Source organism: Manacus candei, unplaced genomic scaffold (assembly GCF_025592945.1).
Source record: "Manacus candei isolate 608988 ecotype Guabito, Panama unplaced genomic scaffold, ASM2559294v1 h1tg000063l, whole genome shotgun sequence".
Classification (NCBI taxonomy): Eukaryota; Metazoa; Chordata; class Aves; order Passeriformes; family Pipridae; genus Manacus; species Manacus candei.
The window spans coordinates 3,857,390-3,884,998 of record NW_026138111.1 but is presented as its reverse complement, the minus strand read 5'-3'; the positions used below and the strand labels follow the sequence as shown (position 1 = coordinate 3,884,998).

Below are 27,609 nucleotides of genomic sequence, written 5' to 3'. Positions count from 1 at the left end.
GATAACAAGAAAGGAATAAAATCCAAGTTGTAATACAAGCCTGAACAGTGTATTGATGCCAGTAGGAGTGTATTTTTATGCTCTTATATTATTAAGATCTATTTGAAAGTGCTAGGTTAGTCACTGATTTCACAGAAAACCTGTGAGCACTGGCTAACTCCGCATGGTTACACAGCCAAGGGCTCTTTATAGAGGTGACATCTCTGTTCTACAGCCACATCTGTGCTCCAGCTTCCATATCAGTCTCCTTTTTCACCATTTGTTAGCAAATTCACCACCTCCCCTCTCCCACTGCTGCTTTTACCCACCCTGGGAGGCACATTAGAGGCAAACTGTCTTTACCCTTTGAAAACAACCCAAACCCAAACAGTGTATGCTGTGCAGAATATGGTCCCGCTGAGAACGTTTCCAAATATCTCCACCCATGATGAGACAGAACGTTCAGGATGATTTCTTCTATGCTATGTTGAACACATCAGTTTATGGTAATACTCATTAACTACCATTGAAAATTTCATTTGAAGAATACTGAGTTACAAATACTACATAAGAAAAGACAAGTTATCAGGTCCATAAGCAATGTTTTAATGACTAAATGGACTTTTTACATTAAAATCAAAGTGAGACCAATATCTGAGGGGCAAGGATGCTCAACACAAGTTGAGTCTGTGTGTTCTGACCGTTCTAGTAAAACCTAATGTTCAGTTCCTGAGTAAGTGGAGCAGAAATCCGCAGAGTCAGTTTCTGTGGAAAAAAGGAGACACAAAATAATGAACAACTTTATGTCAATGTAAAAAAAGACCAGCTCAAAACAGAGACTAAGAAGTGAAACTTGAGTTTAGACCTTCGTGATTCTCTTAGCATATCTGGTAGGTGAGTCTGACTTGATGGCAGTATGCATCTTTCTACTGCTGCATCCAATTCAACATTCCTTTTAGAAATTCAGGAACAGTTTAAAATTAATTAATAACACAAATTAAATATGAAATTATAAATACAATACCTGTCCCACTCTTTCTGTGTTCAATGTTAAATTTAATGTATTTTGTGCTACTCATGTAATTTCCATTTTCAGTACTTCACCAATTTTACCTTTAGGTTTCAGAATTAATAATGTCTTAAAATGCATGATATCCATTCACACCTCTTAGCTATTTCTTTGCCAGCCCACAAATTCATGTTAACATTAACAGTCTATGCTTACTTAGATCACTTCTTCAAAATATCTAATATTTTCATCTTTCATCATAAACAGTTCTCTACCACTACTTAGTAAGTTGGAATTCCACTTCTTGAATAATTTGCCTTTTATTCAAATACAGCTAAAAATCCAGAACAAAGTATTCCAACCCCATCCAAAACTAACCCAAAAGTGCCAGGCAGCCAGAAAGGCTACTCCATACTGTGATTCTACATGGACATTGGGAGCTATGGATGTAGGGAACCTCTCTGCACTTCCCAGCAGAGGATGCAAGTGTAATAAAAAGAACCTTCCTATACCCAGGTCGTTTTGTTGTCAGCACAAGCCTGGTCAACAGACATGCCCTTCCAACATCCCTGCTGCGGTTACTGTACAGTTCCTTAGGGCATGATTCTCCAGGGGGAAGAAAAGATAACAGACTCCTAATAATAGGATGATTCTGTGATATTGCAAATGTCAGATCAGGGTAGCGCTGCATGAATCTGAGAGAAAGAAGTGGAATATTACTAAGCAACCTGTTTCTATTTATATACAAATAAATATGGCTTGATAAGCACTTATGCACTGCTATTAGGTAAATTTGCTTTCTGTAAAGCAAAAACAATATGGTAGAAGTTACTTTCTACTATATCCCTTCAAACAGTGTGGTCTCTGCTTGTTAAGTTATTATACAGTATGTAATCTCATTAAGCCTGTAAGAAAGTAGCAGATTTGCCCTTTACATTTTCTTTTATTAATTACATGAGTTGTACGTTTTCAAGATCTAAACTCAAGCTGCTAGTGCTTTTCTATTTTTTATTAGAGGGTCAAACATGAGAGGATTATAGGTACTGGCATTACAACATCTGTATAGGGGTGGTGGGAGAGGTTTGACTGCATCTTGTAGAATTGGGAGAAAAATATATTTAGCAGGTATAAAAATTGTAATTTTTGTGCAGTTTTAGACCCCCACTACAGCGGCTGAGTAGAGTTTATTTTCTTCTGGCATTTGAAGTACATCTTAAGTCACTAAGATCATATTTTTCTCTTAAATCAAATTTTAAATAATACTTTTGTGACAAGCTTTTTAGTTTTTTTTAAATCAGCTTTCTATGTGATGCTGTTAGTGTGCAGTTATCTTCTGGATTTCCATGATTGGTGCCTTCAAGCACATCTCAATGGAATGTTTTCTTTACCCTGCCACATTTATGTTGCTTTCAGCTTTCTTAGAGGCAGTTTGGCTGTTAAACAATTTCTTCCCTTGAGGCAATACTGATTACACTTATTTATGACATCGTCTCTGAAAGTGAGATTTTTACAATTCTCCAAGGCAGAAATTTATTCTCAGCAATTTTCTCCCTTTACAGATTCCTTCAATAAAATAAATGTTAGTACCAGGTGTGTATAATAGGGATCACTCTGGTTACAAATTAAATTTAAATCATTGAGCCAAGTGGGTAGGGTGACCTAAGATGTGACATCCACTACTTGTTGCTTCAATTATCTTTCATTAACAATGAGTTAGTGGCACCTTACAGTGTTAATACCAGGAACTCCCTAGATGCAGACCAGTGCTGAGATGTGAGGACCACATCTCATACAAAGTGTGCACAACCCACTTCAGCTGGTGACAGATATGGGACAAGTGACCAGAGGAAAGGAAGTTTACTCAGTGTTGCTCCTTTTGTCCATACTCCTGTGAAAAAGAAAACTGGGACCACAGAAACTGTTGCAACTTAGGGGTTTATTAAGGATGTTCCGTCCATCCCCTCTGGAATGTCTCCTTGTTGGTGCCAAAGGGGCATTGCACAAGTAAGTCATGCATTTTGGTCTGGAACACTGAGGCTGGGCACTTTAAGATGCTGAAACTATATGTCCTTGGAAGATAGGGAGATACTCCTTAGAGCCAATTACACAGGAATAATTTTTGGACACTAAGTAATTGTGAAAAAGATCTACACCACTTCAGCAGTGGACAAAAAACTTTTACAAGTGTTCTCATTTTATCAGAATTATAAGAATGCCCATAAAACTGCTAACATTGCTCCCAGTTTATGGAGCTGTATCTTCTTTTCAGTATTTCATTAGTTTAAAAATTTGTATAAGTGGCAGATATTAAGTAAAAGAGAGCATATGTGTAATAGCAAAGATTAAAGTTTCCTAAAAAAGCTCTTGCTTTTGCTTTTTTTTCCTCCTCTAAATCTCGGACTGTTGTATCAAGAATTATGTCTGATTATATTGGAAATATGGAGGGGTGTGGATGAGAAATTGTTCCTCTTCTTCACTGCCTTCATCCCCTTCAATGTTCTTCACCCTCCTTTCCTTAAGTTTTTTCTTAACTACTCAGTTCAGCACTTACCCCACTCATCTCAAAAGAGAAAGCATCTCCATGGATAGATCTTCCATTCAGAGTAACAGCTTGAGGTCTCAATTTCAGGCCAAGAATTGTAATTTTGTTGTACTTCAGAGTGTCAGCTCCTCGGTAGCCATTTTTCAGTATTTCTGTCTTCAGGTTTCCCTGGAAAAAGACACAGAGAACACTTTGGGACCACGACAACTCTTTAGATGTGACTTACTGCACACTATTACAAGATCTCATCCTTGTCAGTGAACATACAGAATGTCTTCCAATGTACACATTGAAGTCCAAGATTGTAAAGGAAGAAACAACAGTCGTATTAATTTGCACATAAGAAAGGTTTCATATATGATTATAAATTAAGAGAATAAGAAAAAAAATAGTGTTTACAGCATTCATTTGGAATCTTCTTGGACATGTTTTTCTACTTGTAATCAATGTAAATTTTGTTCTTGTACCCATTACAGAGTACAGTCGCATATGCAAAGCCAAAATCCAGATACAGAGATTCAATTAGTGACCTTAAGGCAGATTTAATTAACATCCAAAACTAACTGCTTTAAAACATTAGCATCTTCCACAAACATCAGTTGCTAGATATTTTGCCCCTATTTTAAGGGAGCATGTTATATATGTCCCAGCTTTAAAGAGACTGAAGGAAGACTGTATGTCCACAGAGTTTTGTTTGTTGTACTTCTTATTTACTACACATTCCATATTTAGGGGTGTACCAAGAGGACATACAACGTCATTAAACTAATTCATTTGGATCACCAGTGACAGTAATTTCCCATACATGCAATGAAGAGGAATCATCACATTTGTTATGTGATCAAAGTTGTTAAGGAAATAAAGATGAATTACACTGCTCAGGAAATGATGGATTGCTATGCAATCATGATTTTTTAAAAATATGCCAAGGAGAAACCCATGATGGAACCTTTTGCATAAATTACCCTATGTTATTTCGGTGGTGCGTGGTAGGAGGGGAGCAGAAGCTAGATCATGGTATTTGTAAGTTAGGTCTGTGCTTAGATTGCTTATTTCAGGCATCCACACTAAAAATAAGTGCAAATCCCCAGCACACTGATTTAAACTGCCTAAACAAGGAACGTTGGCTATTTTTCAGCAAATGGGGAGAGGCCTCTAAAAGCCTCTGGAGAATTTGTCAGAATACCTATATGTGCTGTCTTCTCCCTACTGGCAGAGCTCCAGCACAGAGGGAGGCTCAGTATAGAGAGACCACCTCCCTACAGTGGTTTATTGCTGTCTCAGGTGTGGCTAAGCAGGAGAGCTAGCACAGAGCCAGTACGCACAGCGTGATGTTGAACTCAGCGATCACAACTGTATTAACAAGGCTACCCTCAAACTCTGAGGCCCTGAGATACAACTCTTCAACAGACACTCTTCTCTGACTGGAGAACTGGAGGTCTTGGAGGGACAGGGAGGTGATGGTCCAGGGGAATGAGTGATCCTCTCCTCCCCAAGCATCGAGTGGTTAAAGCAATTTCCCAGAAAGTTCCTGAGTTCTTCGCTGAGGGAGGAAACATATGGATATCACTCAAAGCCCCATAAATGGAAAGCAAAATGAAGTCCTGGAACTGAGGCCAGAAGCCAGGACTTCTGTACTCTGAGCAGCAGGGTCATGATTTTTCTTTCTTACTGTCTAGTTCTGGTGGGCTTCATATAAAGGGGCACTTTGGCTTAGGTCACTTAGTCACTATGCATGTCAAAAGGGAGTTGTAAAGCGAATTAAAATGACAACAGCAGAGAGACAGCACCAGAGAGCAGAAGCTCGAATCATTCCCCGAGACTTAAGTGCTTTGCGCAAGCCTTTAATTCTTTATGCTTCTGGGTTGTTTAAATGAAAATATAAATTAGAGGGTCTAATCCTGTAGCCATTACTTGTACAACACTCTGTGCTGGGTTCAGAATAAATGTTGCAATGTCAGACCTTATTAGCAAATCTCTCAAGGAACAAAACTTTTGTGTTCTCTTAAAGCTACGTGTGATTAAATTATTCATCCACATTTTTTTTAAGAATATAGAAATGTGCAAAAAATACCAAGACTTTCATACATTTTTCATACTTCTACAATTTGCTATTTGAGATGGACTGTTTTCTTTATAAACACATAATAAAAAATCGACATTAAAGATTATTGGAATGCAGATAGGGAATTCAGTCATGGATTTACAGGCAGAAGTCAAATATGAACAATGAGAAATGGAAGTGCCAGAGAATCAACAATCTAATTTGCACAGTTCAGAATTTAATATAAAACTGGATATTGTTTTTCTGTAGCCTTTCTGCAATAAATTACTACACACAACTACAGAAAACCAAAGTGATTTTTCTTCCTTTTGCTGTTGAAATATCCTTTTTTTCTAAGAAGAAGGATTTTTTTCCTCAGTAAATCAAGAAGGAAATAAGTTAAAAATTAAAATAAAGTCTACACGTGTGGTATTGGTTCCAGGAAAATATCTCACAAATATACCAGGCTACATAATAAAACCCATTGGTTTGCCCTGGCTTGCTCTTGCTTCTGGAAGACAAACCTTCTAAGACCAATATCACAACAGGGTTAACAAGTTTTTATTCTTTTGAATAGTTTTCTGTAGACTACTTTGGGGCTTTTAGGAATACATGGCATGGAAATCATAGAATCATTTAGGTGGAAAATGCTTTTAAGGTTGTCAAGTCCAACTATTAACCCAGCCCTGCCAAATTCACCACTAAATCATATCCTTAAGGGTAAATCTACACATCTCTTAAAATCCACCTCCAGGAATGGTGACTCCACCACATCCCTGGGTAGCCTGTTCTAGGGCTTGATAACCCTTTCAATGAAGAAATTTTTCCTAATATCCAATCTAAACCTCCCCTGATGCAACTTGAGGCCTCTGGTCCTATCATTTGTTACTTGGGAGAAGAAACCAACACCCATCTCTCTACAACCTCCTTTCAGGTAATTGTAGAAAGTAATAAGGTCTCCCCTGAGCCATCTTTTATCCAGGCCAAGCATCCTCAGCTCCCTCGTAAGACCTGTGCTCCAGATCCTTCACCAGCTCCATTGCCCTTCTCTGGACACAGGATTTGAGGTGTGGCCTCACCAGTGCTGAGTAGAGGGGAACTATCACTGCCCTGGTCCTGTTTCTGATACAAATCAGGATGCCATTGACCTTCATGGCCACTTGGGCAAATTACTGGCTCATGTTTAGACAGCTGGGGACCAAACCATGCCATAGTCTACATACAATATTCTATTTCTTACCAAATGCTAGAACTGCAGATGAAATATGATCTGTATAGATTATTGAAGTAGGTTCAGGATTTTTTACAATAACTCCAACAACTTACTATCATATACCTAATGAGCTTATGGTAGATTTATTTTATAGTATTTTTCTGCATTGAAATCTGTTGGGTTTTTCTATCAGGCTTTCTCAGGACATGTCTATGCAGAAGTGAGAGCTGTGTGAAAGGCATCAGTGCACTGACCCTGAGCTAATCTATTCCCATGCTGCACTGCATGGAGCATCTGATCAGCACACTGGGTTGCCAGTAACATACTGAGTCACTCCACAGGAGACCAACCATGGGAGCTGTCTCTGTGCTGTCAGACAAGCAAATGAAAGCTAAAGAATTGAGACTACATAATTCTCTGCACCACAAAACAAAAATTTCAAGTGATCAAAGATAAAAAGTTGCTGGGATATCCTGAATAGAGGAATGTAGCCCTCTCCCACCCATCCCACTGAAAGTATTCAGCAGGAGGAAGGCAAGGAAAAGGTCCCTCATACCCAGAAGCTGCAACTAAGGAAAAAAAGAAAGCTGAAAAAGTGGATTTTCAGATTTGCGTCACAGGAGGGACATTAATGATGTGTCTCACTGTGATACTCAGTGAAGCAAACACAATACTGCAGCATCCTAGTTGGACTATTTTGTATCTAGCTGTAAATGAAAGCATTAGGTAGTTTACCAGGTTTAAAGGCTGAGCTAGAGGAAAAAAGCTTTCAAGAGAAAAGTTAGACATCAGCAGCTTACAATGGCTACACTAAAATACAGCTACTTACTTTGCTGAATGTATATTTAGCCAAGAAGTAGTTCTCGTTTTCAATGGTATCTGTTAAAACACAAAGCAAGGAGGATAGGTATCAAAACATGTAGCAAAATCCATAAGCAGTTCACAATAATCATAGCAAGTGGATAAAGTCACACTAAGATGATTTGTGGGCTATTTAATCTCTTTCTCTAGTCTTAGGTTGATCTCAGAGGAACAAAACGAGAGATTGCCCTCTCTAGCAGACCAGTTGTTCCCAGTGTCACGCCTTTCTCATATCAAAATGCTAACTTCAAGACCAATCTGCTTTTCACCTTTGTAATGTTCAACTTGGAGTCAGTTCTCCAGCTTTTTCTAGCAGGAGCCAGTGCCATTATACTGCTGAAAAGGCAGCCTGAGGACAGGCTGTGGTGGTTGTGGCTGGTGCCTGTTCTGGTAGAATGTACCCTCCACGGATGAACAGAGGGATCTTGCTCAGTGGGGCAGACACAGTAGAATAGTTCTTCTTCCAGGCACTTGGCACTTTAAGACCCTACCACAAAAATTAATGCAGTTAAAAAGAAGGCAATCCAGGCTCTATACATATATACCACTAAAAAAAGAGAACAAGGTGTACATTTTCATCTCGATCACATCAGTGAAAAAACATACTAAAATGTGGATTTCAGGAGTATTATTCCAGTTTCTTTTTTAACATGAAAGAGGATCTAGTCTTTGCAATTATGCATATGCATGAGATAGAAGCATCATGAATGAAAGACAGCAAATGGTCTTTAAAAATGGTATCATTATTCCATATGCTGTAGAATAAAAACCTCTCATCAAGAGACTGAGCAAAAAGAAAAAGAAACTTTTGCTTCCTCTTTTTATACATGTGGAGTCTGTCACACTTCAATTTAAGGTAAGTGATTCATAATCATTTGGGAATGTAAACTGTGGATTTTCTTCTCTTGTAAGGACAATTCTTACAATTCTTCCCCTTTCAAAAAGTAATTACAGCATTCAGTGCGTGAAACTTGTGTGTGTCGACAACCTGCATCAACCCTTTCTGGTTTAATGCCTCAAAAGCAGGTGCAGGCAAGACTAATGTACGGAGTAAATAACAGGAAGGCTTTGCTCTTGCCCTCTGTAAATGATAATTATAATTTATGGCAAGTACCCAACCTTGGTTTTGGATAAGCACCATGTGTATGGCAAGTACAAATTGCTGGGAGATGAGCAATGCTAATGCTGATAGACAGGGCAAGGGACACTGGGGCTGCTGTCCCTGTGCCCAGCCCAGCAAGAGGCTTCAGAGGGAAGCACAACAAGGAGAGTTGAATTAAATGCTCAACTTTGCAGCGTCACAGTCTTATGAAAAGAGAAAAAGGGAAAGGGTTGGATGAACATCCATCTGAGGACATCAGACAAATGCTGAAAATGACCAAACACCTTTAAAAATAATGCTCTGAGAGCATTTCTGTACTGCCTGCTCCTCTGCCAGGATCTCTCAGGGTAGTTAACAACAGACTGATGATCCTGGGCTCACATTTCTGAAAGCTCTTAGCATCAGCCTAACTGCTCCTGTTGAAGCCAATGCTGGTCTTATCCTGCAGATTACAGCAGAGTAGTTAGGTTGAACTGAACACTTTTGGAAGTGCAATCCTGGGGATGGTGTTCAAAAGGTCAAGGCTCGTAGTCCCTGAAAGTAGAAGATACTGGAATTTTCCACAGAGCAGATTGTTCTGCATCTCTTGGAAGCATCTTCTGGAGGGAAACCTCACCTTGCTCTCAAAATATGCCTTCTGTCAAAAGTGATGCATGTGCAAAAGTGTGTGCACAGAAGGGTTTGTGGTGAGTTCTCAGGAGTGTAGCTCAGGTTTCTGCCTGTTTCTATGCAGGAAAGTGTATCAGTACAAGAATTAAAACTGGGGGAGGGGGAAGAAAGAAGTCTTGGCACTTTCATGCATTTCTAGGCTGCTCTTGAAAATTTAGTTCTATGTGTCTTAGACCTTTACAGACCAAAAATAGAAAATAAAATGTTACTGAAAGCTGTGTAATTTACTCTCCCAGCTAGCCTGGTGTAGACTTTTTGTTCCCTAGTTTTCTTTAACACAGATGCTAAGGTAAAAACACTGGTGAACATTGATAAAAGTTATTTTGCTGGAATTGTACCATTTTAAATTATTTTTTAAAATGTAAGAAAATTAATCTTAAAAATACATACGGTACAGTAGTCAAACCATTCTGCATCAGGGAAGTATACATCCACAGATCTTGCTCCCTGTAATTGTTATAAAGAGATTAAAAGATTAAAGTCTTTTCTCTTTTTGCATTTCTGATATTACATTAGCTTTATTGCATTTGTGCATGGAGAGATGTATGCTGAATATTCTAATAACATCAAATCTTGGATATTAGGGCTGAGTTATTGTCATAGCAGTGGACTAGTGCTGGCTAATCTATAACACCAAAGAGACAAGCTTATGCTATTTGGGGGTTTTTACTGCCATTCCATGGGATGAGTCAATGTTACATGATTATTTCATTCTAGTACACAGCTCTGTGTCTTGCAAATGTAACTGGCCTAGATGCACTCTAACATCTGGGCAACCCCAGTGAGGTCTATGGCAGCCTTTGCAAGACAGGACTTCACATGTGAAGTGGGAGGACACCACTGGTCAGTGCCTCTTGCACCCCTCTTATTGCAGAAACAGGCAGAGTAAGGTCTAGCAAGGAGGATACACGGATATTTCCCTTGTAAACCATTTAAAGTTGCAGATAAGTAATAATAAATAATAAATGTGCTGCTAATTGCACAATTGCTGTACTTTGTTTTACAGCATGCGTTGTATCATATCGCTGCAGGGATGAAATCACGCTAAAGGCACTTTGAATCAATAATTCCAGGAACAGTTGGAATCAAAACATACTTCCATTTTTGTCACAAATTGCTTATTCTCACAAACAGATTAATTTTGATTCTCAGTGTAGATGTCTGACTCCTTGCAGGATTATGATTTAGCCCCAAGGATTACCCAAGGGAGCAAGTGGAGTAAGAAAAGTAAAGGTGGAGAAGAGTCAAGGCATAGTTATCATTTTATATTTCAGGGTATTTATATATATGAAAATGCCCATAAAATCAAGATGCCTCCCTCTCCATCTTTTCTTTGTATTATTATGACAACCCTGGGTATTCTGATCTGCGGAAAAGTGTGTAACCACCATCTCAATCATGATGATTTCAAGGCCAGGTTGGATGGGGCATTGAGTAACCTGATATAGGGGGAGTTGTCCCCACCCGTGGTAGGGGGGTTGGGACTAAATCATCTTTAAGGTCCCTTCCAACCCAAACCATTCTATGACTCTATGATTTCATGAGCCTTGCCTTTTTGACTCCCTAAAAAACAAAACAGTGTGTAAGGCAGTTCCTCATTTTAATTTTCATGGATGTCTCACTTGCTGTCACCCTAGGACTCAAGGAACAAAGGGTAAACTGTCTCCGACCCATCTTCTCCACACAAGCAAATGCCATGCTGCAGTTTGATGCAGTCACTACTGGCCTGCAATGCCACAGCGAAGGGCTTACAGCTCACCTCTGACTCTGCCCTGCTATGTGGCACAGCCCTGGCTGCCACCTCTCACACTGCAAGACCCAGCAATGTGTTGCCTTCAGAGTTCTGCTTCCCTCATCAGGCCACAGGCACCTGGCCTTCCTTTTGTGCTGCAGTCCTCCAAAAAACATTAGGATCTCCTTATCTAGGCCCCCTATCATTTTATACGTCCTTATAATTTTCCCTTTCATTCACTTCTTTGCAGGAAGCCTCCCCTGGTTTGTCACTTGCTCTTCATGGGAAGGTTTCTCTCACAGTCTTCATCATCTTACTGGTCTGAGACCCTGTGAAATCTCATTACTCATCAGCTATTAGAAACCTGTGGGAGTCTGAAGATGAAAGACTGACAAATGAAGTGCCTTAGTGGAGTCAGAATGGTTTTAGATGCAGGAATAAGAATTTCATTTTAAACTCACAGAGGCAAAAGGGTTGGTTAAAAAAGGTGACTAACAGTGGCTGGTTTATATGTTTGAACATCAGCAACATCTAGAAATACATCAGATATTCCGGCAGCACGCTGATTGCTAACAGTGCCAGGATGCATCACCTGCAAATACTTAGATGTGCTCAGACATACCTTTCTTGTGCTGTCAGCAATCAGCAGTGAGCAAGGAGAGAAACCCACCCTTGCCAAGCAACGTGAGCCTTGACCACAGCGCTGTGCCCAGCTGCTTTTTAAGTGCTGCTTTTTAAAACCTGTCCTGTTAGCAGCTAACATTATCATTACCATTTCTGTAATGACTGCATTTGCCTGTGATGCTGGGAAACTCCTACCACAGCCCTTCAGTTCCAAAACACTGTGGGTGAGCAGTAATATGGAAACTGGTTTGCTTGAATATCTGTGTGTTTCTTCCTAGCTCAACAATTACTGCTCTGTGTGTGTCCTTGGAGGCTGCTGCCAGCACAATAACAGGAGCACGTGAGGGGCAGAATCCAGGCTCTTTATATCCGTTCGTCGCTTGGAGTAGCACAGAAAGGCTGTGCCCTCACTTTCATCCTCCCACTTCAAGTACTGGGAAGCTCTGTATTTACTGTCTGTGCTGCTCAGAAATGTGTTCTGTAAGCTTTGACAGTGGAGGGAAGAAAGGAATAGATATGAGCAAACATGCTCTGAATGTCACCCAATGCCCTAAGCGCAGTTCATTTCTTTTATTCCAGTATGATGGCATTTTTTAATTAAAGTACTTGCCTCATCAAGAACAGGAGCAATCATAAAGGCAGGTCCCCAAAGGAAGGCAGTATCTATTCCATGAGTCTGCTGATCAGAGGTAAATCCATGTTGAAAGTGAAATACACAATATCGATTCACATTTTGATAGAACTTGTCAAATATTTTGATATTACTCACTGTGACAAGAATTCTGCTTCCTCAAGATATCCTTCAACACCACCAAATATTTTTGCTGATTGAGGGAACGCCAAAAGCTGGGCAGAGATTCAGAAATTACAGTAGCACCTATCTAGCTGACTTCTTTTTAGAGCAGCAACAGCGAGTAAACAAACTTAATTTCTGTCCAGTGAGCCAAGTCTTCATTGCAGGAGCCTATGAGCAGGATAGGGGCCAGGACCAGGAGATGGAACACAGATGAAAAACACTCCACTCTATGATCTAAAGCATTTGTGAAAATCCTTGGATCTGGCTTCCCACACCTTTCACAGATTTACATTTGAAATCTTTCACAAGACAAACACAAAGCAACATTTATACATAGTGTTCTTTTTAGCTGCCTCTCTAGAATGGATTAGAAACCTATGGAATTCAGTCCATTTTATTCAATGCACTAAGATTGTTTTGGATCCTGATCGTGTCCTCCATAGTGCTCAGAGTCCCGTTCACCTGGCAACATCTGCCTTCTCTTGGGAAGAAATCACTATTCCACCATATATCAGCTAATGAAAATATTGAACAGCATCTGGCAAAGAGGAGAGATCTTCCCCATCTCAGGAACCTCCACTCATCTGGCATAAAATCCTTGAGAATTTAAAATGGCTTTCAAGAATTTGTAAATCCATACCTGAGGAAATTACTAGTAGATTCTAGTTATCTTATAAGAATATCGGATGAAGTGTGTCTGCAATCCTCCTAAAATCAAGTTACCTTGTACCTCCTGACTTCTGCCTCTCCTCTGCCCCCTTTCCCATCCAACAGCCCTGCTGCCTTGTCAGAGATGGCAATTGGTTTGGTTTTCATTCATTTTTGACAAATTCACACTGGCTATTGCATATTTACATATTATTCTCTAAGGACATATAAATTCTTTGTTTAAAAATGTATTTACTGCATCTGTTTAACTGACTTTGCAGCTGCCCCTGTTTAAAGCCAGATTTCTGTTGTAAGCTGGCCAGAGCAGAGTCACTCAGTGTCGGTGCCCTGCTCTGACACCCTGCCTGCTCAGGGCATAGGCACACACTGCACCCAGCCCAGACTTACAGAAATTTCCCCAAAACGAGCAAAGATAACTCGGCAATAAAAAGACACCTACTGAGTGTTCAGACTTCTAAAATGTTTCAAGCTTAGGGGAGTATGTGGAACTTATGAAAAGTTGTTCTTGAAGGCAAGCCTTGGGCTCTGTCTGAAAGAAACCTCAGCTTATTCAGAGGTTCTTTTTCTGTCCAGAACAGTAGCTCTTTTGGACACTTCCATCCCGGTTGCTATTGCATTTTCACATAATACTTTGTAAATATTTAAAGCAGGTTATGGCTTTTGATTAATTACCTTGTTGTAAAGATTTTGAAATATGAAACATTAGTTTTTGTTGTCATCTTAATAGCTTCTCTGTATTTTCAATTCCACTGTAATAAACTTGTAATACTAATTCAATATGCTTTGTTGTGGGAGATTTCAGGAAAAAAAGCTGATCAAGAAATTATGACAAAAGAGAAGTTGATTATATTTGTATATAGAAACAAGTGTCAGCGTCTAACAGAAGTAGTTTCTCTTGCAATTCTAGCAACCACAAGCAGAAATTCACAAACAAATGAACTTTCCTATTTTGAAAAGATAAGCCATTAAACCATGTCTCTGATCTATGAAAGGTCCTTAATTCCCTCTACATGCTTCCTCTGGTTAGATGCTGGCCTCTCTCCTGTTGTATTTTTCCCCTGCTTAGCCATTAAACAGAACTTTCCTTTCCACTAATGGATTACCACCTTATGGTCTTTTTGGACAGCTGAGATGCTGACGCCTCTGTTTCACAGACTGAAAGCCTCAGAGGCACCTAATATGCTTGTAAGAATCTACTGGGATGTTGTTCTTGTTTATTATTTGAAACAAGCCCCTCAATGTTTGAAATGGAATGAAAAATCTGAAATGACCACATGAAACACCTATTGTTTGGAGTCAGTCTGCCCAGGCACAATTGTTTTCATGGTGAGAGTTGTGAACTCATAAGAGCTCCACCCAAAAAACAGGAGTTTTTTTAGCTCTCCTTTGTATTTTTTACAAGTAAGAGAAAGGTTTGTTGCAAACTTCCATCCTCCATACACTGAAAATTCTATTTCAGCTCTCTCTTTCTCAATGCCCCACATTTCTCCTCCTGTTAGCATCTGGGTCGCTTTCTCTATTTAAGTAGACCCACTACTAAAAGAATTAATATTAATTAGAAATAATAAGAAATACTCATTAAGTAATAATAGTAAATAGACTTCAATAATAGTAAGAAACACTTTTAAGCCATTTTGGGATCTAGCTATGGCAACATTAGCAAGTGATGGGGCTACTAAGATGTCACTGGGATGGGACCTGGGGAGTGAAACAGTTTGTGTTGGTCTCCTGCTGCCTACACTTACATGTATTTTAGAGGTTTTATTTCCTAGTAATCCCGTTCTGGTCCCACTGACTAAACTACCATCAGTGGCTGGAGTGCACCCCTTGGCTCAGTTTCATTCAACATAAGCCTCTACTAGGGCATCTGAGACTGCTCTACAGTTCAAATCAAAGCAAATTTGGAAATTTGCTAATGTAGATGTGGCCCAAATAGAGTATAGGTATGCTGGTAATGGTCAGAAAGGCAGCTTTAATGACACCAAAATAATTAGCAGAGATTAGCTAATATTAATGCCAAAATTAACTTGGGCATTTCCAATATTAACACAAATCTCATTATGCAAAAAATAGAGCTAAAATAAATAACATATAGCCCTTTGTAAGATATGAGTACCTATAGAATTCTCCTTAATGTTACCTAGTAAAACAACACTGCAGAGTAGAAAGGGAAAGGATACTGCTTTTAAAATTTATCAGTTAACCAGTATGCTGAGTAAGCATATCTTTTCCATGGTTGAATGGTCTGCACTTTAGTGTAATCTCAGTTTAATTTGCAAAAAATGCCTTACCCTTTAACCAGAATGTTTTTAACCTAAAGGGAAAAAGAACATTAAACAGTCCACAGCGTAGCCTACACCAATGAAACTAAATGGTGCAGAGCTTTGGGCAGTAGCCTTTCATATGTGTTATTTGCACTCCTTTTGCTCAAGTCTTTGCATAAAGCATTCTGAAGTAGAAAATTTACCAAAAGCAGGTAAAAAACTAATTAAAAGATGAGGAAAGGGAAACTAAACCTCAGTTGGATTCCTGCTTCTTCCAAATAGAAAAAATGAGTTGTTCCAAAAATCTGAGTCTAATTTTCTGAGAGGGTTTTCAGTCTGTATTTATTAATCTCAGTTTTGCACCTGCTTCTACACTCAAACATCTCTGTTTTCTCCGTGCAATTTGTGGACACAGATGTGGGTTTCATAGATAGCTTGCAGATGCAAGTGCTAAATTAGAAAAAAACAAATGCTGTGGATGATTGGACTCTCTGTATGAGGCCTTTTGGCATTCTGGACGAGAATACAGATTTCATCTATTTCATTCAAACACAGAAAATACAGGTATGTGATTCCTATTTTTGAAATAAAAAAGAACTACATATTTGCCTAAGACTAGAAATTTTCAGAATTCTTCTTTCTTAGATTTTCTGTTTTCCCCCCACTAGAAACAAATATAGGTTCTATTTTAATGGAAATTCATTGCATACATTAAGAGTTACCTTTGTGCATATAATTTGATTAATTGCTCGACTGCTCTTTTAAGAGAGAGCATGCAATAACAATACTGTGATGATTCTCGTACAGATGTCAACTGTTTTATACATACATATATGTAATAGCTCAAATAATTTTGTGAAAAAATTATGATAAAAAAGAGAGACTCCAAACTCACTCGTGCATCAGTGACCCCACCACTGTGTTTCCGTGCACGTGAGACTCGTAGAACAAGGTGTACAAGTATGGCAGCAGTGAGTATCTGATCTGAAGGGCAGCACGAGATATCCCGGCAAACTCATCTCCGAACACCGCTGGGTCTTGTTCCTGTTAAGTACAAGCTTTGATTGGTACTGAGCATTGAAAGTATGGTCTGCAAATTCAAAAGAGAACTCGTGTGCAACATGGGGAGAGCTGTGGCTGACATGATGCTACGAAAGCGAGTGTTTAAATAAGAAAAAGCACTGATTTGCAAACTGGAAGATGTATTAAGGACAACATCCACTATTACCATATATCCATTATGCTTGTATAAATTTTTCAACTTGAAAAACTCCAGTGAGTTCAAAGAGATCAGACCCCACCACAGTGGGGTATGTGAGCCCTCTGCAACCACACTGAACCTTGTGGTGGGAGAGGAGCTGGGGTTTCATGTCTGTGCTCGGGAACAGACACCCTGTCTCTAGAAATTAGTTTATCCTGAAGATGCAAGCCCTCTGGGACAATGAAGGTGAAACACAGGAAAAAGGGAAGACCGATAATCTGCAAATCAAAGTCAAAAGCCTAATTATGTTGGCCAGATACATAAAGGTAAATCTATTTAAAAAAGCAAACTCATGGCCCTGCTGAAGCCAACAAGAGTGATCACACTGTGTGCAGTGGGGAAAACATTTCATCCATTCAAAGAAACTTGATTTCTCCTCCTGTGCCCACCATTTTAGGATGACAGGACACATCAGCAGTGGCCCTCGTCTCCTCCCTGCCAGCGATGCTCTCCTATGAGAAAGGGCATGCACTGGGTCCCACCGTCAAGAGGGCAGGTTCAAACATTGTCTGTATTCATTGGCTGGTTTTGATCTTACTCCAAGGCAACCTTGACTCTCCCCCCGGAATGGGATGCAGAGTGTGCAGCCCAGGGCAGTGCTGATACAGGAAGTAGTTACATCTCCTTTAACTCCCCCTTCCGACCTTCTCCAGTGCTAAACAGCCAGCTAATGAGTCACACGGCTACCTTCCTCCTTCACAAAATTTTTCCCATAGTACTCAGTTTTCTCATTAAAATTGAAGACTATATGACAAATTCCAAGGATAATGAAACATAAAAGGAACAGAAGTAACAAAGCTTTTTATATTATATAGTGCTTTTCAGACAAGAAAAGTATTAATTAAACTGTTTGAAATCCCCAGTGAATTAGGCAAAGGGGATATTTAAGATTTTATTTTAACAATAATTTTATGCTAATTAAACTCAATATTTTAGTAAAATTTCACCATTATTATGTTTGCATCAGAATTAGTCACTAATAATACTCCCTGCTGGCTCTGAGCTCCAGAGCATCTATCTGTTATTTCAAAAATTGCACTATATTTTTACCAGTGTTCTGACGCTGTATGAATATTGCCTAATTTCACAAAAACAGTCGGACTTCCTAGGTGATGCTCAGTGAACCAAAATACCTGTTTGTCTCTTTCAGTGAACACAATGCTTTAAATGGATTTAAGTAATCCAGTAAAACCAAATGTATCTCTGAATTGCAGCTCCCATCATATAGAGCCATTGCTCTCTTACTGTTTATTAAATTGTACATATGTGATTAATACCCACTCGCCCAGGTCAGACCCCCTTTGGATGCTCAAAGAGCCAAGCAACCATATAAATAATATATAGGTACCTCTAACTTTAGTGAAGAGGTAAATAGAAAATATTTATCAACAGCTAACACCCCCCAGACATTTGTTCTCCTACAAAGAAATACCTCAGCATATCTCAGGGATCTACAGGCTAATTCCTGACTCTCTTATCAATAGTACTATAGCTTATTATTCCTGCATTTGCCCAATTGCTGAATATCCATCATACTTTCATGCAGAGACAAAAGTCTGTCTGGGGTTGTAAATGTTGCAAAATTTTGATGATGCAACTTCAAAGAAACTGAAGGTTAGCAAATAAACTGAGTTCCAGCATTGCACAGACCAGTTTACAGAAGGAAAAAAGCCCCAAACATTTATTGAACCAGCAGAACCATTTCATCACGGTTGCAGGTAAACACAGCATATCTACAAAGGCTGCAAGACCTTCAAAGTTCATAGCTAGAAACAACCTGATACTTCTTTCTGTCTGCAACAAGTCTTTAAAGGACTTTATGATGTTGAAGCCAGGGCACGGGTCTGGATTGAGACTGCACTTTTTCATCCATCTCATAGGCTCTTTGGCCTTTTTGGTCTTGGCTGCCTCTTGGCTGATAATGCTGTCACTATTGGTGCCTCTCCTTGGAGTTTTCACATGTTTGTAACATGCTTTTAAACAGCAAGGATAGCGTATAATGATCTCTCTCCCCTTCCTGCAATACTTGTTATAATTACAGAAGTACAGAAACAAAAATTGAAGCAATAGAGGGAGTAGGAATATATGCTGGCTCTCACTGGCTTTTAAATAAAACTTGGGCTTCAGTAGGTAGAAAATAGAGCAGATGAATTTTACCAACAGCATGAGAAGAGCAGCATTTCTATATTATCTTTAGATTATGAATGGGAAAAATTTACACTTCCCTGTGTAATTCCCCCTCTCAATGCAGCACTCCTTTTCACCCACTGCTCCAGTTTACCCAAGAATGGCAGGTTAATTCCTGAGAAAGTAACACAAATCACTGCCAACATAACTGTAATCATAAGACTATAGCTTTATGTAACTTTGCTTACTTACGCTGTTTCCCTCTGCATTGTGATTTCTGGAAAATGGGTAGAAAGAGCCAAGCTGCATCCAGCTCAGGCAGAGTTCATAGGTAGTGTTATAGTTAAACCAACAGATATCAGCACCAATCTAAAGAGAAATAAAATCGTGTTTATTATTGTGACTGAGGCCCAAAAATGCGGAACTACAGAAATTTGCTGAGAAAGATAATTTATGGAAAGTAAAACCTATTTCTAAGTACTTGATAAAAGTGCTCCATAATGATAATATTTCTGTGACTGAGATTGTACTCACTCCTAGAGCACTAAGATCACTGTGGAAGATCTGACCATATTTCAATAACTCTACAGATTCTCCATCCCAGCTTGCAAAACCAGAAATGTATGAAGGGACCTCAAACACAGAACATGATAACAACATAATACAAAGGGATCGCTTTTGGATGGCATGTAGTGACTCAGTCTGAATCTTGCAGAGCTATTTCTGTTTCCCTTCAGCAGCCAGGACTGATGACATTTAGCCTTTTCTAATCTGCAGCTCCTGACGCAGTGGAGGCCGTTACCACTGGTCACCTCAAGCGGCTTATTTCAGAAAACGTTTGAGTTAATTTGAAGTGATATCGTGTATGAGCCAGCAACTGCCTGAAGGATGCCAGACTTACATAGGGAATGCCAAAGAGGTTGAATTCCAGGATTCCAATGATTGACCGGCGCAGGTCCTTCCACTGAGAGAAGTTGTCACCCAGCCAGTGAGCCCCATGCTTCCCACTGCCAGCAAATGTAGACCGACTCAAGACAAAATGCTCGCTTTCCAGTGGCCTGCTGGACAACACTGCAAAGAAATGCAACAAGGTCATTAAAAATAAGACTGGCAACCAAAAAAATTGTATGATCAACCCGAGCATGCAGGCACAATTTTATCACAAGGGATGTTATTCAAGAAACAATTATTACTGTGATCCCAAGTCACATGAAAATGTGGCTGCAAAACTGCAAATAAAGGAAAGTTTTGCTCAGTGGTCAAAGTAAAAAAACTATTGTCTATCTGATTCACAAAACAATTTGTCTCAGTTATTTTTAGTCTTCCTAAATAATAATGTGTGTTTAATTTATTCTCAGCAGTGTCTCAAACTGAAAAATTGAAACATAATTTCCTTTCTGTATTAGTACATTTAATTTAGTGTCCTGTGGGTTCCCAAAAAACAGTACAATATGTATTTTTCTCAATGTAGGATTTATTTAGAGATTTTTATAGGCAAATAAAGTTTTAATATTCTGGAATTAAAAGCAAAAAAACCCACAAAAAATATCAAAATTATATCCAAACATCTTATTAAAAAGAAATAATCAATATAGAAAACAAACATGTAATCATTCAAAATGTCATCCCCATCCTCTGCTTTCCTGTCGTGGTTTGATATATGAGGTTTCATTACAGAATCAGTGGTACAATGAATTTTTCCTTGCTTTTTGAAAATAATTTTACTGCATCACCAGAAAATCAATGAAGTGCAATAAGTCATATTAACAGATCTATTAAAAAATTCCTCAACATAGGGTCATCTCTGTACGTAATTACATATTGCAATATTATATATTGCAGGAACTCAAATTCAACTCTGCTTAAATACAATTTGGATAACAAAATTTAGATTCCCTGGGAAATCCTAGCATGAAATATTAATCATGTTGTTCACCATCCACTTCCTTCTCCCTTTTCTTAATGAGATTTGTTCAAGAGCTCTTTCATCCGTAATTGTAATGTCCCAGTATTTGCTATTGGGTCTGTAATGGCAGGGAGACTTCAAAGTGCTTCAACACTTGTTTCTGAAGCAAAAAACCAAACAGCTCTCATGGAAGACTAAACATATTAACCTTAGGGACCATATGCAGCAAGAGGTACAATTCTTGAACCTCACTGGACCTGCTGGTTCTGGTTTGCAGGTGCACTGCTGGGCCCAACAACTGCACAAGACTCCACGTGCTTTGTACAAATGGCATTTTAGAGCCATTTCATGGATGTCTTGAGTAAGAGTGCTCTTCCTCTGGCTGTTTTTAGCTCCATTTGCAAATACAGGTGCTAATGAGGACAATACTAGATCAACTCAACTATGATTCAGAGCTCCATAAACAATTTGCAACAAGTAATTTATTGAATAATTTCAGTCTTTCGCAAACCATTGATGAACATGTCCTAATGTTGTCAAATGTATTTGTTGATTTAAATTATTTACAGAATATCGTGTGCAAATAACTCTTGGCATTAAGCTATGCACAAACTGATTGCTGCTAGTTTATGTATTCAAATTCAAATCATTTGACATGGGGCAGATGACACATTTCCTATTCTCTGTCTGCCTTAGAATAATTCTTAGAATTGGTTTTTTATACGATTATGAAGTTGTCATTCATTTTCAGAGAATATCCTGCAATTGATGCTGGTTGCTAAATATTCCTGTCAGTAATTTAATTTAGTATATTATTTGTGAAGAGCAAATGCAGAAAGAGTATAAAACCAGCCTTGAAAAGAAATGTGTTTGAGAAAACCAAATGAATATGTATGAAAAATACTTCACCAAAGTTTCCCAGCTTTGCAGCAAATCCAACCTCTGCATATGCTTTTGACGGTATTCTCCAGCCTTGAAGGACTCTCTACATTTGAGCAAAATATGTTTCTTTTGTAAAGAGCCCTGGAAGCAAGTGCTGCAGGAAAGGGGAAGGTTCACAGCCACAGGGGAGGCTGTGAGGAGCTGTGCAGCAGTAACTGTCCCAATGGCATTAGTCTGGAATAGCGCAGCTGGGACAGTGTGTGCACTGAAGGGACTGGGGCAAGTGTGCCTGCACATGGAGCTTTTCTTGCTGAATTCACAGGGTTTGTCTCAGGCAATTGCCTTTGCTGGCACAGAGACTGAATAAAGCTAAAAAAACAGCTCAAGAAGATAGGAAATCTGAAGGCCCTATTCACAGTACTACCAAGACAGTGTATGGTTATGTGAACTCCAGTGTGCAGAGAGCAAATCCTGGTGGAGAGACCAGTGCTGGGAGGACCTCTTCTGACACTGGGGCATAGGGGGCCAAAAACGATGCTAAGAGGTCCAGGGTTTGAGGGCTTTCTGCTCCTTCTCTCAAAAGCTGGACTGTGCTTCAGCCAAGCCCACAAGAGCTGGCAAACCACTTCTGGCTTTTACCCGCTGCTTCCTTTCCCCTGGGCTTGGCATATAAAATACAAATGCATCAACACCGTAATTAGGCTCACTTAGCCGTGTCCTCTGGATGCTATCACAATCCAACTGCTGAAAATGAGTGCTAAATGCTGAAACTGGCCAGCATATGGACCCCTGCTTTGCACTTCCATTGTGGTATTAAGTTGCTCCGTGTTTTAGCTCAATGCCTGCTGGAAAAGGCATGATTTGCCCATTTGATTTAATCCAACAAGTAGCTTTCCACTGTCATTCCAGCTTCACAGCAACAGTCTGTCTGTGTAAGCTGGTTTTGAATGCTTCCCAGCTGCAAAATGAGTTTTACAGTAGCTGACAGCAACTGTGCTGCAATGCAGCTCTGCCCTCCTGAACTGAGTCCCAAGCCAAACTGCAAAACACTGCCTGCCAGGAACCAGAGGCAGCCCCAGAAACAGCTGGGAGAGCTGAACAGTTCAGATTCTTCATTGACAGTGACAGAAACTCCTCTGCCACAACAACGAAGGGACAGAAAAATTGCCCTGGGATCACACAAAGCTGCCTCTGCAGCTGCTCATGAGATGCTCTAACAGAGGATAAGAACATCTTGCTGTAGATACACTAAAGCAGCAGCTGAAAAGTTAGGCCCTGATTTAGCTAAGAAAAGTAAAATTAGAATATATTCTGTTTCTTCTTCCGAGATTCTCTTTTTTTGAAACCTCCTACAAAATGATGAACAGTAAAATGAAACAATGTTTCTTATTAGATACTATTACAGATTTCCCGGGTAACATCAGCAGTTTTTCAAATGTGTTTCAATCACATGAATCTGACTAGAAATACTTAGAAAACTCACTTGAAAGTTGGTTCTGTCTGTGACCAGCCAAAGAGAGAGTGTGTGTTATAATGCTCTCCGAGGTAAGTCTTGGAGTCGGGACACAATGTCTTTTGAGACAGAGAACGATCCGAAATGCCTGAGAATGATACAAAACACTGTAAAATCACATATATCATAATTCAAATCTCTTCACATTTCTACACATTTTGGGGTGAAAACATGAAAGGATTTGGGAAGAGGAAAAGCTCAGTTGCTTGACCTGCACTGACATGAGGTTAGCATGTAACCATGAATACCTGATGCAGACAGACACGTGTCCTCAGAGGGGGGGAGAGGACTGATAATTCCTTTCAAATTCTATGTTAAATAATTCAAAACATCTGGACAGGTATCATGTGTTTAGTAAGCAATAGTCAGAAAGAAAAATTTTGCATTGCCTAATTAAGAATACACCTACACATTATTTACACAGTGAGAAATTTTACTTAATAGTAAAAACGTTGCTAGGGAAAAAAATAAAATCACTGAAAACCAAACAGAAATTCAGATGTCCAGGGAACCTGTATGGTTGTGTGAAATCCTAAAACCTCAGTGTTTGTATCACTCAGCTGCAGATGCAGGTTGGTACCACAGTTCTGCCCTATCACAGCAAAATTCACACCTAAACTCAGCTCTGGCTCACCCCTTGCCCTGAGGCACTTAGGACTGGAAGGCAGCAGGACTAATGGCACTGCCTCAAGAGCAGGGAGGGTCGGAGGTGGGCAGGGGAGGAAAAAGCACGAGGTGCAGCAGTCTGCAGGCTGTTGGTGGCTATGGCCTGATAGGCTGCACAGAAGAGAACCAGGACAGATTATAGCAGGTATATTCACACGTGGATGGACTATCCAGTAACTCTGTCTATCAGCAGGAGACAGAGGTTGTAGAAACTTTTTGCCTTCAGTAATAGTCAGGGATAGGCCTGATGACACTGGCACAGCTGCAGCTGACTCAAAGGTAAGCAAAATGAGGCATAAATTGGCTGCACAGATGCTGCCTGGTCTTTGATCCCATATTAAGGAGATGGTGGCAAAGCCTATTTGGTGCAAAAAATTTTTTATCCTCTGCAGGTAACTGCCATGAAAATGCCACATGAAGCTCAGCAGGAATCGGGCAGGTCAGGTGTTTAGTTTATACAATGTATTTATTTTCAAAGATGGAGTTGAACCTGTTATAAAATTCTCTCAAAAAAAGGTAGATTTTAAAATATTCTTCCTTTGCACACTAATTAGGTGCATGCACTATTGTAAATATTTCTCCATGAACAAGCAATTTCCCTGCTTAATTGCACTTCCTGCATGTTTGCAGTTCATTACTACTGTGCATTTCTCTGTACATGAAACCACCTTAGCCTCTGCTCTGCTGTGCCACCACAGCTAGAATCCTTGTGTTTGGATCTTTAGACAAAAGACTCCAGTGTGGCTGATCTACATCAGACATAACTTAATTTATAGGCAATTTTCAAGTAACTTTGACTGATACGTATTTGAAGAGGACACTAAGGTTCTGAGGAAAGTCACACAATGTCCCAGTGGCACTTGATTATTAGCCCCATAAAATTAAGGTGGGATAGAAAAGAAAATGCTGCCTCATGGATCATAGTTTCATTCTTCATTCCTATTCAGAGTATTTTGTATTCTGCCTCAGTAATACTGATTATTTTACAATTGCATATTAATCTTCAGTATAAAGTGTTTTATAGAAAATTGATTTGAAGGACATCTGTTTTTAGAAATTCAAACCATGGTTACATGTAATCATGGTTATAAAATTTAGATGAGGTTGAAGGCTACACTGACAAAAAGCCAGAGGGACTGAGATAGGGACTTGCATAGATGAAATCACCTAGACAATGGTGAGCCTCCAAAACTCTGCTAGCCCCAGGAAGGTCCTAATGTCTTGTTGGACTAAGCCACTTGGGTCCCATCTCATATCTACACCAGTTGAGGGCTTGGACAGATAAGAGCATGGACAGAGTTGGCATTAAGTGAAATATAAAAGAAAGCCCTTAAACACTGGTTCAAAACAAAGGGATAAAAAGGGATAAAAGCAAAGGATAAAAGGATCTCCGATATTTTGGCCATTTTCTCCAAAGCCTCACATCTTTTTTCACAGCTCTGAAGGCTGACAAAAAATGAAGGTAACTTAAGGCAAAGATGGAAATGTCTCATCAGTTCCTCAGCTTTGGTCAAGATCCACAGGGCCGGTATGCAGTGGTTTCCATACAGAGAGAGCAAACACCAAAACCATAATTAAAAGCTCTGCTTCTGCTTTCAAAAATTTACAATCTCTTTATAGTATTTTGTCATGATTTTGTTATGTTTATGCTTCTCTTATATTCAGAGTGAAAAGAATTGAGATTTAATAAAGAAAGTTAAGAATCACAGAATATGATGAGTTGGAAGGGACCCACAAGGATCATCAAGTCCAGCTTTTAGCCCTGCACAGGACCATCCCCAAGAGTCACACCATGTGCCTGAGAGTATCATCCAAACTCTGTCAGGCTTGGTGCTGTGACCACTTCCCTGGGGAGCCTGTTCCACTACTCAACCATGACGGTACAAAAGCCCGAAGGGAAAAAGGGAACATTTCCAATATTTCACTGTCAATAACTCATTTATGTATCAACTTCCTGCTGCATATTAACATTGCTTAGGCAGCCGGGCTTTCCTGGGGAAATGTTGGCTGGATTAACTGCCAGGACCACTGGTACTAATTGTAAGTACTCATGGCTTCCTGGGGAAGAATGAGTATATCATTAACTCAGCTCTTGGAACAGGTTTTCCCATTCCTGTAACTCTCCTGTAGGCTTGGACAGTTTTAAACTTATTTTTAGCCCATTTCTAGTAACATAGCGAAAATTTCTTTCCTAAGAGAAAGGCAATGTATTGAATTAAGGAACCAAGGAGATCCCCTCTTCCTTGTCATGGTTTGTGAAGAAGGCAAAGACTGCCCATCTCTGAGATTAGCAGTGGTGATGGTAAAGCAGAAGGGTTACTCCTCCCATAAATCTGTGGCTGAGCTATAGTATATAGGTATCTTGCCCTTTTTTTTTTTTGATGCTGACCAGTTGCTCAGAGAATGGCAGGAAAGGTCATTTTTCTAGTCCTGTTACAAGGCAGACCCAGGGACAGACAAAAGTGGTTGATTTTTGATACTCCATCAAAGCTGAGCCACTGGAGTCTTGAACAGATGTGTAACTGAACACATGGAACAGACAAGGAAAGATGTAAAATGAGAGGATGGATTTTTTTTTTCCCAAAAAAAAAAGAAAAACAACAAGGAAATTTTACTTACTAGGAATGTAAGGAGGGTTATTGATTTCATTATCAGCACATCCAGGATATTGGCCTCTTAAGAAATTGGATGGTTCATTCATATTCTTTAATAATGAGAGCGAGACACATGCTAAAAGCCTCATTTTCTTTTTTTAAAGAAGGGAGGGCAGATATAATGAGACATACAATCCAGATCCCATCATAGTCAAGGACATCCTTAAACTCCAGACACAGCTGGGTCCACCACTCCACTGTCCTGGGGTTGGTGTAGTCAGGAAACACGGAATCTCCAGGAGGCCAGGCCTAGGGGTCACAGGTGTAAATCCTGGTTATTTTCCCATTTCTGTTGCAGAGCTGTTGTATCATTTTGAAGCAGCACTAGACCAAATGCATCAGAAAATTAAAAAGCTCACCTGCCCAACAGCAGGAGTTACACCATCAGAGTTGTTCACCCAGACTCCCATTTCCTGGTCAAGATCATAAGGTTTGTAAGTGTCTGGTTCCTCATCCTTGGTTATGAAAGGGTCCTGAAAACAGCAATTACACTCCCATCATTGAAATCCCAGAGGTAACAATTACTCTTCTATATGTATATTTTAGAAAAATTTGGATTATGTTCTTAGTGCAGATTGTGAAAATATTGGAAGAAAATAGGATTAAAATTTAGTAAGAGTTGAAAGCACATACTAATTTAGAAAAAGTCATTAAAGATATGTCATGAGTATTTCTTGTATAAGGCAAAAGCAATGTAAAAATATTAAATACCCTCATGTTTATTTTTTATGAGGCATTCGATTTTCAAATTAGTTTAGAGAGGCATTAGATTTTACAGCCCCCATACCAAGGTCTCTGCTATGGGTGGATCCTATGCTGGGCATTCCCACACCTGGACACCTCTGGGGTTCCTCCAGGGCAATCCCTATACCAGCTGCCTCAGCATCAACAGCTCAATGCTGGAATAACTAAAACTTTTCAAGGGGCTTGAAACCTCAAAAGGACCCCTTTAGCTCTCCATTCAGAACCAATGTTGGACAAGGGTGTTTTATGCCGGTCTGATGCAGAGTAACCCAATTCACATGTGGGGCATTATGCCTCTGTTCTCCCCAGGCATCACAACCATAGCATTTTAGACTCCATAGCTCGTCCTTGC

General features: G+C 39.5%; 1 protein-coding gene across 1 annotated transcript in view; it reads right to left on the bottom strand.

Annotated features, from left to right (window-relative positions):
* Window positions 1-602: 602 nt before the first annotated feature.
* LOC127478839 (sucrase-isomaltase, intestinal-like) overlaps window positions 603-27,609 on the bottom strand; it is a 43,602-nt gene continuing 16,595 nt past the window's right edge. The window contains 13 exon segments of the mRNA XM_051805022.1: window positions 603-744; window positions 3,540-3,698; window positions 7,617-8,135; window positions 9,810-9,862; window positions 12,382-12,470; window positions 16,400-16,548; window positions 19,145-19,261; window positions 19,794-19,931; window positions 19,933-19,963; window positions 23,164-23,281; window positions 26,479-26,563; window positions 26,646-26,762; window positions 26,873-26,986. Coding sequence (XP_051660982.1) covers window positions 7,977-8,135; window positions 9,810-9,862; window positions 12,382-12,470; window positions 16,400-16,548; window positions 19,145-19,261; window positions 19,794-19,931; window positions 19,933-19,963; window positions 23,164-23,281; window positions 26,479-26,563; window positions 26,646-26,762; window positions 26,873-26,986 — 1,170 coding nt within the window. The 3' untranslated portion in view covers window positions 603-744; window positions 3,540-3,698; window positions 7,617-7,976.